The sequence below is a fragment of the Ambystoma mexicanum genome, chromosome 13, assembly GCF_040938575.1.
Source record: "Ambystoma mexicanum isolate Mex_15411 chromosome 13, UKY_AmexF1_1, whole genome shotgun sequence".
NCBI classification, from domain to species: domain Eukaryota; kingdom Metazoa; phylum Chordata; class Amphibia; order Caudata; family Ambystomatidae; genus Ambystoma; species Ambystoma mexicanum.
The window spans coordinates 693,025,943-693,039,624 of NC_090938.1; the positions used below are offsets into that span (position 1 = coordinate 693,025,943).

Sequence of the window (13,682 nt, forward strand, 5' to 3'; positions counted from 1 at the left end):
CATATATTATTTCTGGAAGATCTGTTGTATTTTCCAATCTCAGATGAATTATGGAAATTGATTTGCCTCAGTAATAATGCTTATGAATTAGAAATTATCTTTTGTTGTCGAATTTTACAATTATTTATTACTGAGATGAATTAGAAGTAGGTCTTGTAATTCTGTAATTGATTTTTTAACATGTACCTTTATATATGTAATGTCATTTGTTATATTTTGTTGAAGGTAAACTTGTTCAGCCATACAACACTAATAAAAAAAGCACATGTAACAGTGTAGAACACCGAAAGCATTGCAAACAGAATCCAGAGATGTGGTTTAAAAGAACACAAGCAGTAAAGCACTCAAATGCATTAATCTTTTATTTTCTGGCAACAAAGGTATCCAGTTAAAATATGTAGGTTAAATACTTGCCACTCATCGCAACAATCTGATTTCCCAGATCAAAAGCAGGTTTTTACATTTTCAAGTCAGACCCAGATGACCTATTTAGCACGGCGTGAAATGGGGGGAGATCATTAGCTGCATGTCACTTATGTTGGCTACCAATAAGATATATTCTAATGAAATATTAGTTTAGACCAGAATATCTAAATCAAGGGAATACATATATGCATTGTCCACTCCAAATAGGTTTTAGAATTCCGTTTTAGTTATAGAGTACGTTTAGTGACCATAAAACTAAGTGTCATTTGCAAAAAGCCAAATCTTTTGTGGCCGCATACATTATTCTCAGGAAAACATGCAACGATGCCGTTTAAGTCAGTTTCTTCTTGAGCTAAGAGACATGTTGGAATGTTAGGAGGAACCTTTTAGAAAAGGCCATTTAAGCTGCACACTAGCCACAAAACAACTCTAATCAAAACAGGGGGCGGGGGGGGAAACGAGGGGTTTGTGGAGACCACAGTTTGGTGACAATCTGGACCAAAATGCATTTCCTGGGCTGCACTGGTCCCGGCTTCGGAGGCTACAAGTTTCTCCTGCATGCAGGACATAGATCCTTCTTGCTTGCGACAAGCTTTTATTTCTGGAGCTTTAGATCTCGGCTGCGAGTGAGATGGAATGACTAACCAACTAACCAAGCTGACCTGCGCCTTTTTTCGTACCAGTCAATATATTGTTAGCAACCAGGTGAGCCTAGGGATGGGTACGCTTTATTGTGAAAGTTGACATTTCCACACATTATAGTGCACTGTGCAGGACAAAGCACCCTAAAAGAGGCAAGGGGCCACGAGTAGCCAATTTAATGTCATACGGCAAAAGCTAAGTGCTCATCAGAACTATGAAAATCAAGTCAATGGGCTGGATGCTCCATCTTTTCCCGCCTGGCCTGTTTTGAACACCTCTGCAGTACAGCCCAGTCCTCTTGTCCCGAAATAAACTCAGACAGTGCTGCGTTCCATCAGCACTTTGCCAGATTATGCTGTTTTCAATAGTGCTGGTTCTCGTTCTGCTGTATCTCTCTTTCTGCAAGTTACTGAATTCTTAACAATATAAAGGCAACTCGCTCTGCTAATTTTATATTTTTAATTATGCGTGTTACATATTTCACAACAAACATTAGGAGTATTTTGGTACGTTCTGGCGATGTTAATCCTTAACAGGTTATCTTTGTTTAAAAGGGCTATCATTATACGGATGATCGCCAACTCCAAGACTGACCCCATCTTTTTGCAACACATAATGGGCCTAATCCATTGGCGAGCTCGCTGGGGAATCCTCCCCATCGATGCCCCCAGTGTATTTACTTTTCAAGAACCTTGCTACGTATCGCCAGTACTCTTTTCTTATTGTGTCCTTTTCCTTGGCAAGAACTTCACACAATTCCAGGGCCTTGCTCAGAGTGTCCTCCTTGTTCTCGCAGTTGTTTTCGAGCAGCTCTTCGTACATATCCACCAGAAAAGCAATCAGGTAGGGAGAGCTGCGAGTCTGCTGGAGATCGAGGAGTTGATCCATCAGGCCGGGCTGGGACGTAAGGCCCTGGTCCAGCAGGATCCCCTTCAGGTAGTTCCAGGCACTTTCGTTGTGAGGTGCCATCTTGATCATCTCCAGGGTGTAGCGGACTTCTCGCCGCAGGACGTCCAGGTCGCTGTAGCCGGTGGTGTTGGCGATCACAAAGTGCCTCTGGTTCCAGGCAGAGTTGTTCCGCACGTCGTCTTTTAAGAGCTGGTTGACGAAGGGCAGCTCGTCGTCCCAGAGCTTGAACTCCTGGATGACCCACTGCCTGTGCTGCCAGGCGTGGTAGTTCTTGGCGTCCTGGCTCAGGATGTCGGCGATGAAGTCGAGCTCCTGCGAGGGGTCCTTGAGCCACTCCACCAGCACGCGGCGGTGATGCCAGACCTGGTAGTTCTTGGGCTGCTCCTCGATGATGGCGGTGATGTAGTTCATCTCCTCCTGGAGGTCCTTGTGCAGGGACTGCAGCAGGACCCTGCGGAAGTGCCAGACCGTGTAGTTGGCGGCGTTGAGGTCGATGGCGTCGGCCGTGAGCCTCAGGGCCCGCTCGCTGCGCTCGTCCCTCTGCAGCACGGCCCTGAAGTAGTCATACACGTCCTTGAACTTCTCGCTGTAGATGATCTGCACCACCGGGTTGGGCCCGTCGTCCTGGGGCACCGGGGTCACATCGGCCCACTCCTTCCGATGCTTGTAGAGAATGTACCGCGTAGGGTCCGCGAAGATATCGGTCTCCTCGCGCTCCGCGGTGCCGAGCGTGGCCAGGGGCTCCCCTCCGCCCGCCAGCTCTCCTGGTATCGCGCCGCCCGCCTCTGCCTCCATCCTCCTCCCGCGATGGGATAACAGCGAACGCGGATGACGAGGGCTGCCAAAAAGGAGCTGTCCTCTACCGTCGGCCCACGCTCTGAATAATGTCACTTTGGCTCCGCTCTTCGAAATATCTGTTTGATGATGCGGAACTCTGTTGGTGCTGCCTGGGTATTTTGTAGATGAATCGGCGCTCTCTGGTCTGGGTTGAGGCTGAGTGATGCCGCGTTCTCTTGGTTATGCCTGCGGTCTCTCAATGACGCGGAGCCGCCTCGATCATGCTGCGCTCATCTGATGCTGTCTCAATCCAGCTGGATCCTTGCTCTGGTCTGCAAAATCGCCTCGATCATGCTGCGCTCTTCTGATGCTGTCTCAATCCAGCTGGAGCCTTGCTCTGCTCTGCGTTCGGCTGCTCAGGGCTTCGCGTCCCAGAATCCCTCTCGTGGAGCCGGTGCTGTCTCCTGCCGGATTGTTGCCAGTCATCCTCGCTCCCCAGTCCCTGTTTAAGACCAGGGCCAGTGACCTGACGAAAGGAATTCAGAGCCTGGCTTCGCGCACTCTACGGGCCGCACACCCAGCCCCAACATGAAGCAGCCCCCGGCCGCAGAGGCTACGCCGCGGCGCACCGAGCCGCAGGATGTGGAGATGAAGGAGCCGGAGAGCACCCTGGCAGAGGGTGGGGAGAAGCCGCAGAGGGAGAGGGACGCAGTCACCCTGGAAGGTGAGAGCCCGGCAGACACATACTGGCCAACATTCTGTGACAAAGTAGATGCAGGATTTGTCAAGTTTCAAAAATAATACTTCCCATAACAATGACATCACAGGAAAATACAAAATATACATTGTTGGTACAATTGAGGCATTCTAAAATACACAACCCATCAAACAGCACAATATGGAAAGATGTTGACATGTTAAACATGTATCATTCTAAATGCTAACTTAACACCGAATTCAGTTACCTAACTTCACAGAAGCTCTGTAGCTTCTGTGAAGTTAGGTAGGTCCTGGAGCAGTAAATATTTATTGCAAGTTGAACACTGAATGGCATGGCGACTGATACCCCTCTCAGTCTGATAGGCAGATGCTGTGTGATGGTGTTACTCTCTGCCACTTGCCTTCACTGGTGGTTCACCTAAGAGTTGTACCAGCAAGGGTGCAGGACAGAGTCATAGCTGTCAGGTCAGTGGATTGGTCTGAGCCCAATCAAAGTAATCACCTACCAGTCCATTGTACAGACATACTAATGAATTGCATGCTTTGTCCTGGAGCCTGTCTTGACTTACCACTGTAAAAAGCAGTAGGATCTGTCGCTGAAATCTGTAAGCGGCATGACTGCTTAAAAAGAAGTAGCCTACTGCCTAAATCTGTAGGGTTGGCAAGTATGCAGACAGTTGGACCAATGCATTGTAAACACACACATCTGCTCATCAAACACAATCTGCTGTTATCCAATTCAGCTAATTGAAGAGTCAAATCTTCAGCTGTTCTCTGAAAATCAGGTGGTTCATTTCCCTTTCACGAGAAGCTGCTTGGGTAGGGAGGTCCATAGTTTGGTTTCCAGGAGAGCGATGATCCTCCTGCTCTTGTTGAAGTGAGAAACCCAGATTAGATTTTCTTTACTGGACCTTAGGGTGCTGGGTGGTTTCTAATGCTGGAATATACTTGGGAAGGACACTGGGGCCTCTTCATGATGGGTGCAGTGAGCGATGCAGATGGTTTTTTTAAACATATTCTCTTCTTGAGTGAGCCAGCATAGCCCGAGTAGTGCTGGTGATGAGTTTTTTTATCTTTTCATCCTGGGTAGTCTGGCTGCTGCGTTTTGAATATTTTTTTTTTTTGTCTGGGGTTTTATTTAATTTTGTTTAAATGATGAAAAGCATGCATTTTTGTGCCAGAAGTGCTTACAAAAGTGTTTAATTTAAAGTGTTTATATTACACATATAAAAAGATCAGATGAATGCAAATATTTCTTTAATTTTTTTATTGATTTAGCTGGTTTCTCAACTTTTCAATTTTTTTGTATATAATTCATTCAGGCACATTAAACATTTTTGCTTTACAATGATTACATGACTTCGACAGTATCAAGAAGGCAACAGCGTATAATTTCCCAAAGTGATAAAAGCCCTCTGTACTACAAGTACATATTTGTCATATAATGTTTTTACACTGTTTTTTTCATCACACAAGTATAACACATTGAGAATGCAAATATATAATACATAGTGACACCCAATCATGTTACATAGCTCATACTAATAATTCTATCAATACAAGAATAATTCATCCACAAAAATACAGTTTCATGGAATAATTCGAATTTTAAAAAACATCACATACTAAATCGCAACTCCTGCAATAATTTGAGGCTCTCTTGCCATATATAATACATAGTAACATTTAAAACCAAACTTCTTCCAGTAAATAAAAAGGCCCATGTTTGCTCTGTATGGCATTTGTCCAGCATATGACCAATGTTGTAATAACCTTTTTTTTTATATATCGTTCCCTTAGTTTGATGCAGATGTCTAGGAGTTGCAGAATCGATATTGTCGTTCAGAATACAGTATTTTTCTCCATGCATCCTATCTGGATGAGGAAGGGCACGAACCAGGGTGAAGTCGGGGGATAAATCTTCTTACCACCTTTCTGTTATTACGTTTCTCAATATAACTAAAAGGCATATTTAATGGAAATCCCTGTCATACCAAGTATAAATAGATTTATTGGACAACTTGGTAAGGTTCATTATTCCTATGCCAAATACAAGCCTTATCTGTGATTTCCTCACAGGCCACTGCAACGTTAATGGGTAAAACCAATTAATATCCAATATCATTATAAAAGGATAAAACATCCTTCAACCACATTTTTTAAATTCCCACTGAACATGCAGGTTGTTGTAAAATTGGAAAACATAGAATCCGGGTTGTCGTCTTCCTTGATCACTTTAAAATATGCCATTGTTAATTTTTTTATTAAGTTACATAAATATGTCATGCCCAATTAACTATCAATCACTTCAACAGGGGTAGATTTAGGGAGACCCAAGGCCATACACCACAATTTTCCCTCAATGACCTTAAGCCAAGCAGAACATCTCTAAACCGTAAAGCACACTGAGGACTATACTGGCTCTATAGATGTTCAGTAGGCCTTCTCTTGAATAGCTTCCTTTTATGTTTAGCAAAGTTCCTGATTGCATTGAACTTTCTCTGAGTTTTATTCATTATGGCTTTCCCTAACCTAATGGAATTTAGAGAATCAAGAAAAGGTATCATATATGTGTATGAGTCAACCTGTATAGTTTAGTTAATTTCCCAGACAAAATTGTTTGTCTTTCTTTTGTGGGCTTGAAAGGTCATCATTATTTTTTGTTTTCTTGTCATTTATTGTAAGACTGTTTTCAACAGAATATTTATATAGTGTCTAAACTACGCTGCAGGTCTACAGGGGTTTCATCTAATCTAATAGGTTCATCAGTGTATGACAACCAAGCCACGTGCTGTTTACCAACACAGGGCGGAAAAATCATGACCCTTTTTTTACTTCTTCCTGAATGTCTGCAACATATACATTATAAAGCATTGGTGCCAGGGAGCAACCCTTTGCTATTTTTATTGTATATGGTTTGGAGAAAAAAAACATATGCAACATCTAAAATACATTTGAATTCATACATTATAAAACCAGACAGAAATACAAAACAATAATATTAATCCTAATAATAAAAGTGGAAGAAGAATCAAGTAAAAAATCTTCAATCCAGTTCTATATTATAAAGAAATAGATTTACTAAACAATGAACCTGGTGGTTGAAGCATCTTTGCCACAAAGAATCAGTATTTATCCAATTTACTTCAAGGAACATCTTTCCTCGACAACTCATGCGCTGAACATTCAGAGGCGGCCAGACTGATTTTAAATGTTTAGTTTCTATATTCTCATGGATTTTACAGAATCTACAAAATTGCTAGTCTGTTTCATTCTGCCCTCGCCTTTCTAGAATCTCACGGGTTGCTAGGAGGTTCCTTTGAAAACGTAAAAATATTGCTCTGTGGAAAATGCAGGGGACCACAATAAGGTACGGAAAGACTGTTATATTCATGTTTCAGGTGACTCATGGATGGATAGCTATGACATTTTTCAACAGTCTCAACCCAGTCCAAGTCGTACAGACGATTTTTAACCTTGGCAGGATTACCAATAAGGAACTCGGTGTCCGCATTCAGCTCTTCCAGGATTAAGTTGCTATAATTACAGAGTTCAGACAAGAAGTTTACTCTAGACCCACTGGGGTTAAGGAGCATAGTTTTACCTAGCGAATCATGAAGCAAGGGTTCCATGGGGGACAACAGTTTCAAGTGAAATTCCACTCTACTCAAGCTCTTAGAGGTCTAGATTAATTCCCAATGTTCCCCTCCAAAGTTTGGCCTCTATTCGATCCAACCATTTAGGTACCACACTAAAGTATAATTCAAGGTCATATATTATTTTATGGATACATTTCCCTTCATAGAATTTTAGTGCTGGTTTTATCGAGTAGTGACCACATTTTTGGTTCACAATCGCCAGTTGGTTTGACAATATTGAAGCCTTTGTTGGAGCATATGTGTAGATGGACTAGCCGAAATGTAAAAGCCCAAATCATACTAGCGGAGGTGTGAGAATGGCTTCTTCCGCAGGCCATGCTAGCTGGGACGTTTTCCTCCCTCTGCCGAAATTAAGGATTTTAGTCTGCGAGGAGTTGATTAAGAGGCCATTCACTACCGCAAATTTAGAAGAAGCAGTTAGTAGCCTCCTTATGCCTACACGTGTATGATCAAACAATAAAGTAATCTCAGTATGCTAGCCATGTCATTTTCTCGTTGCCCAACTAAGGAGATGCCATAGAAACCTTACTTAAGTACATTGATTAATCTGATGCATACAAATTAAAGGGAAAAGGGGTGAATTTGCAGCCTTGCCTTAGGCCGGACGGAGTTGAAATGAAGTCCGAAATCAAGCCATCTCTAGTCAGGCAAACCCTCACCCCTGAGTTCTCATGGAGGGCCATGATCAATTTTAACATGCCCTTCGGTATATACCAAAAGTGCAATTTCCACCACAGGCACCTACGATCCACGGCCCCAGAGAGTTCTATAGAGGCCACATAGGTGGTTGCCGATTTTCACACCAGGAGCCTTCCTGGATAGCTCTTGCCACCAAACCATTAATATTGGTCGAGTGTCCTCTACGAAAGCCTGTTTGAGAAATAGAAAACCTGTTCACCGCATTCGGCCAGGCTTCTAGGTGGGGCATCAAGAGAGTTGCAAAGATCTTACTGTCGGAATTCAAAAGAAAAATCGGTCTGTAATTACTTGGGTCCAAACGTGCACCCCTCTTGAATATGGGGAGCACAGGGGCTATATTCCAAGAAGGCAGGAGAATATTTAATTCAATTGTGCTGTTAAAAAGAATTACCAAGGCGTTCGTCCAATTAAAGGGATCAGCCCTTAAGGTAGTATTAGTTAGGTCATTTGGGCCAGCCGCCCTGGAGGGCTTATTTTATTTGTTTGCAGCACCCAGACCCGGAGGTATCATGGCGCTAAAGGTACATAGTTAGCAATAGATGAAAACAGTATGGTAATTACATTACATCATAGATTGTGGGTCAAGTTCAGAGTAGATGGAGGCAGTCCGAGTTATTTACAGATATTTGTTCAACCATGAGGTTTTTACTTTCTTACGGTAGTGCATAGACGGGTTTGTATTGGATCTGCTGGGGGAGGGCGTTCCAGAGTGCAGGAGCGATGGTAGTGAAGCAGGAGTCCCTGGCTCTCTTTCTAGCAAATCTGGGTATGCGCAAGGCTGATGTGGTGGAAGAGCAGAGATTGCGCATGTTGTGTTTCTTGGTGATACGGTTTGTGAGGTGGGGGCAGTGTTGTGTAAACAGCGTTAGGTGATAGTAAGGAGTTTGAATTTAATGCATGTTTTGATGGGAAACCAGTGTGCCTCCCGTCTGATGTGAGAGATGTGGTCGGAGTGCTTAGTGCCCCAGACTGCTCCGAGGGCGTTGTTTTGGAGCAGTTGGAAGTTTGTTGATGTGGTGTTGAGAGGCGTGACCCATGCTTCTTTGATGGCAGTGGGAATTGAGTTGGACTTAAATGGTGCATTGATAAAGCTAGCTATGGTAGGGGCCGAGGGTTTTGCGCATATTTTGACAATGGGCTGGGCAGGTGTCACCAACCCAATTAGAATCTTTCTGGTGCTGGATGGTAGTGAGGACTTCAGGAGTGGAGACGGCAGAGAATTGGAAATTGGGGGGGGGGGGTGGGTTGCAGTTGTGGAGGTGCTGACCAGGGGGTAAGGTGGCAGGGGTGGTAGTGATTTTTTGTGACGCTTTGTCCCTTAGTGTCCGTGTTTTGGTGTCCAGAGAAGATTGGATGAGTGTGCACCATGCTTATTTTTTGGGAAGTTGTCAGATGGGGGTGCTGGGGATTCGAGCTCTCTAAGAATTTTGAAGAGTTCTTTGGTGTTGAGTTTGCATCGGAGATTCTGGTGTTAAAAATGCTGGCTTTGGTGTCAATGATAGCTATTTTATAGAGTCAGCTAAGCACGGCAAGGCTGCTTTTTTAGCGGGAGTAGGGTTCTTTCTCCAGAGATGTTCAAGGGTGCATTTTTCTTTCTTCCGGAGGGAGGCTAGGTCGTCGGTGTACTAGTTATGGGTTCTAGTTTTTTTTATGGGAGGTGGTCTTGAAGGGAGCGTGTTCGTCAAGTGCAGTGAGCAGTGCAGAGTTGTAGGATGCGAAATTATTTTGGGGGAAGAATTGTTTGGCGCTGATTTGAGGGAGGCTTAGATGGAGGGAGTCAGAAGCTCGCCTGAGCTTTCTGGTGTGTCTGGCAGCGATGCGAAGGGGTTCGCTGAGTGTAGGAGTATTTTGGGTGGTAGTGGTGCAGGTGAAAAGGATCAATGAGTGATCTGACCAAGGAAGGCGGACAGGGGAGAATACTTGGAGGGGGGTGTTGCACGGTAGTATCCAATCAAGTGTTCCTCATTTTTCATGGGTTGGTGAGAGGACTAATTGAGTGAATTTCATCTCTTCATGGGTGGCTGTGAGGGCAGAGGCATTGTAGCCTAGATTGAAGTATCCTAGGAGAATACATTTGGTGTTCGGCTTGAGGAGTGGAGTGATAAGGAGGATGTCAGTTTCTGGGCTACCAGTGTGGGAGGGTTGGCGATGGAGAAGTAGGTTGATGGTGGTTTGGTGGGAGGATTCACGTTTGGCCAGGAGGATTTCGTAGCCTGGTAGTTGCTGCAGAGATGAGGCTCTGATGGGGAGGGTGGATTTGGGGGGATGGCGGATTTGTGTATGAAGGCAACATCACCTCTAAGGCCGTCTTGGCGTTTGGCTCGTAGGATGGAGTATCCAGTGGGTATGGCGAGAGAAAGGAGGGGGCCGGCAGCATCGTGTAGCCAGGTTTCTGATGAGGCTAATAGGTCTAAGATGTTATCTAATAGGAGGTCGTGGATGTCGGAGGCATGATCGCAGATAGAGCAAGCATTAATCAGTGCACAGGCAAAAGTATTGGAAGGGGGAGCGGGGTGAGGGTATGTTGGGGAGGGCTAATAGGAGTGCTAAGGGGAATGTAAGACTGGCTTTTTGGGAGTAGTAGGCCAATTGAGTATTCATTTTTGGAGGGGGGTTGTGGGTTCTGGAACAGAGTCTGTATAGACGGTCTGGGCCTATACATGGTGTTAGGGATTCTGGTGGTGTGAAGGGGGTGGCTGAGGGTTTGCTCTTAGATTGGGACAAGCTGGGCGGGTAGGAAGGGGTATCTAACTTGAGGCCGGTTTTGCTGGCTGGTTTGCATGAACAATCAGCAAGCTGGTTGTACGTGGATGGGCTTGTGCGCTGTCTGAGTCTTGCATTTCTGTCCTTGAGGCTTGTGGGGAAGGTTTGAGGTTGGATGTATCCCGTCCGTGAGTGGAGACTATCATTTAAGAGTGCTGATTTGTTGGTAAGGGAGGATACCAGGCAAAGCACGCCATGTGGGTTGGGCTGCTCTTGGAGTGTAAGCAAATGGGATGCATGATCGTGTGAGTGACATGGATTTTTGTGCGTGGGAGCCTTGTTCCTTTTGAAGGTGCTGTGAATGAGCGGCACTGTGTTTATGAAGTGTGTGTGGGATGCTGAGGGCAGGCGTGTCGTTAAAGGCTGTTCTACAGGAAGCTTAAAGGAATGTTTTAGGGCGGATGGTGTGGTTGACATGGCTTTTAGCGGCCGCATTGTCTGTTGCGCGTGCCCACGGCCGAAGGCTCTTCGGATCTGTAGTTTCAAGTAGGGGGTAGCTCAGTCGTGCGTCACCGGAATGTGTTTGGTGCCTGGATGGGGAGTGAATATCGGAACTGCTTGCAGGCATGGTTTGTCGTACGGGTGTACGCATGTGGGCTGGAGCTGGAGTTGATCATAGTGGATGGGGAGGTCGTGCTCTCGCGGGAATGACGGCGAGGAATAGCAATCGTTTTTTAACTGAGCTGGGCAGGGAAAGGACCTTTGTTGGATTCAGCGAGTTGAGCATGCTCCGGTAAGCTGAGTCCCGGTTAGAGAGGAGTCCTGGGGTGGGGCAATGGGATCTTTGACTGGCCATGGACGCGCACGTATTTGGATGTTAAAGTGCCGGCAAGGTTGCGTTTGTGAGTGGTGTCGGTATAGCACGTTGTTTGTTATTTGCGCTGTTCTTGAAGCTTGCTATTGGGGGTGGAGCACATATAGATTGGGTCAGTGTCTTGTAAGCTATTTGCGTGACTGGCATCCATCAGAGCCTGATGTGGATAAGTGGGCTGTGCTAGAGGGTGGGAGTGGGATCGTAGTTGTGCAGTGAGGGTGGGCATATGGAGATACTTTAATTAGCGTTACTAAAGGGGCAAATACTGCGAGGCTAGGCTTGGCAGTGGGGAGGTTGCCTGGGAAGCCTGCCTGCTTACATGATTTAATTAAGTCGCCAAACCACTCAATGTCAACCCTCATCTCAAATCCCACCAATGGTTCAATCGTTGATATAACATCTGGGGATTCCTGTTTTGCGTTCCCCAAAGAATAGATTTTAGAAAAATGGCTGACCCAATCCTTCTCCAAAACTGTATTGCATTGAGAGAGTAGTAGTGGAACATCAAGCCTGTTGATCAATGACCAAAATGCACTCGCATCTTTACTAATCAGTGCCTGGAGCATGTTTTCTGCATCCATTTTCGCAAGATCTGCTTTCATTTGTTTGCAGAAATTCGTATATCGTTTGTTTTATTAACCTAATTCTTTCAGCTTGCAGAGGAGTAGGTCGCCCATCTCCCCTCAGCATTTTGATATCCTGCCTCCTCACTGATTTCCTATGGGCAAGGGTTTCGTCATGTGCATGCAAATGTCGCCTAGGAAACTGCCTCATCCTAATACTCCCTCCTCTTACTAAGTTCATCATTAGTTCCTCTATAGTAGAGTCAAAACTAAAGACGTTGAAGACCCTCGGCGTCCATTCAAAAGTTAGACATTGCCCGCTTAAGTGTTTGTCGTTTAAAGAATCTAAGTTTCGAGGGGACCACCTGATTTTGACCCGCTAGTACAATGAGATCTGTCAGTAGGCCTTCAAAGTGCTGAGCAGGTTTATGGATAAGGGGGAGTTTAAATGTTGCACCAACAATACTATGATCACTCCAAGAGTTTTTTTTTTCTATGCAGAAATCTGAGCATGGATCAGAGGTATTAGTCCACAAAGATGTAATCCAGTGTAGATTCACTAGAACCCCCAAGACCATGAAGAGCCCCCCCTCTTCTGTATTCCAATCTGTCCATTTAAGAGCTTCAGGCCCCAGCGGGCCGCAGCATTGAAGCATTTCAGCCCTGCCTGGGATTTCCAATCGGGATTAGCCAGAATCGGAAACTCATCCCACGTTGTATGAGTTTTTTTTAGGAAAAAGACAGTCTGCATTTAGGTCACCCCCCAAAACAATCTGTCGGAGCCATTTCTTCAACTGCCAGGGCAAAAGCAGAAGATTTAGAACACAAACTCCTCCAGAGAGCCCATTTCACTGTGCCAATAGATGTTGACCAAAAGTATTCTGATTTTCTCCTAAGGATTTACCACTTCCACTGCTAATAGCCCGTACGTAGAGTTCGAAACCTCACGAGCTGTTAAGCCCAATCCAATACGAATAGCTATTGTCGGACCACCTGCAGGGCAGCCCCCTGAACTAGGTTTTGCTGTCTGTGAAGATGCAGTAGCCAACTAGCAATGGAGGGGTAGTAAGCCAGGTTTCCTGTAGGAAAATGACTGGGCCCCTTTTCAACGTCTCATTGGTTACCACATTAGTTAAAAGGTGAGTATTAGCCAGAGAATTCCAGGACAATAGTTTTAATTCTGTTACACCTTTATGTGGGGGCCGGAACACTCTTATCATCGTCCCCTCCTCTGGACCCAAGCAGGAGCTACTGCATTCCTGGCTTGCCCACTTAACCCTTCATTGCCCCAACTAGGAACCATCTGCTTGTTATCCTGGTTAGCATTGAACTGCCCCACCAGGGCTTTTAACCAAGGGGGAAAGGGTTTAAATCCAAGTTCACTTCCCTGAATCGCTTCAAAGCCCAGCCTATGCAGGTTTTCCCTCTGCGACCGACACACATCCATTACCACTCTCAAAGCGAAATATAGGCGAACATGGTTTGTGTGCCCACTGGCAGGAAAAAACACTATATCAATGTCTGCTGAAGTCATCGATCTTAGAAGCCCAAGTTCAGCAAAAATCAAAAGACCATTTGAGCGATTTTAAACATACAGTTACTGAGTCGCTCAAAAGCCTAGATAGATAAAGAACATTTCGACCCAAGTATCCCACCATAGGCAAACCAGGACCAAATATAGGTCTGGAGTTTACCTCTCTCAAAGGATGG

At 45.1% G+C, this 13,682-nt stretch overlaps 2 protein-coding genes across 2 annotated transcripts in view; one reads left to right on the forward strand and one right to left on the reverse strand.

Annotated features, from left to right (window-relative positions):
• Positions 1-344: 344 nt before the first annotated feature.
• Positions 345-2,972, reverse strand: FNTA (farnesyltransferase, CAAX box, subunit alpha). The gene has a single exon (XM_069634772.1). The coding sequence runs from the start codon at positions 2,770-2,772 to the stop codon at positions 1,690-1,692; it is 1,083 nt and encodes a 360-aa protein (XP_069490873.1). The 5' UTR covers positions 2,773-2,972; the 3' UTR covers positions 345-1,689.
• Positions 2,973-3,056: 84 nt separating this feature from the next.
• Positions 3,057-13,682, forward strand: part of PSMD3 (proteasome 26S subunit, non-ATPase 3) — a 258,442-nt gene continuing 247,816 nt past the window's right edge. The window contains exon 1 of the mRNA XM_069634771.1: positions 3,057-3,478. Coding sequence (XP_069490872.1) covers positions 3,343-3,478 — 136 coding nt within the window. The 5' untranslated portion in view covers positions 3,057-3,342. The remainder of the gene's footprint in view (positions 3,479-13,682) is intronic.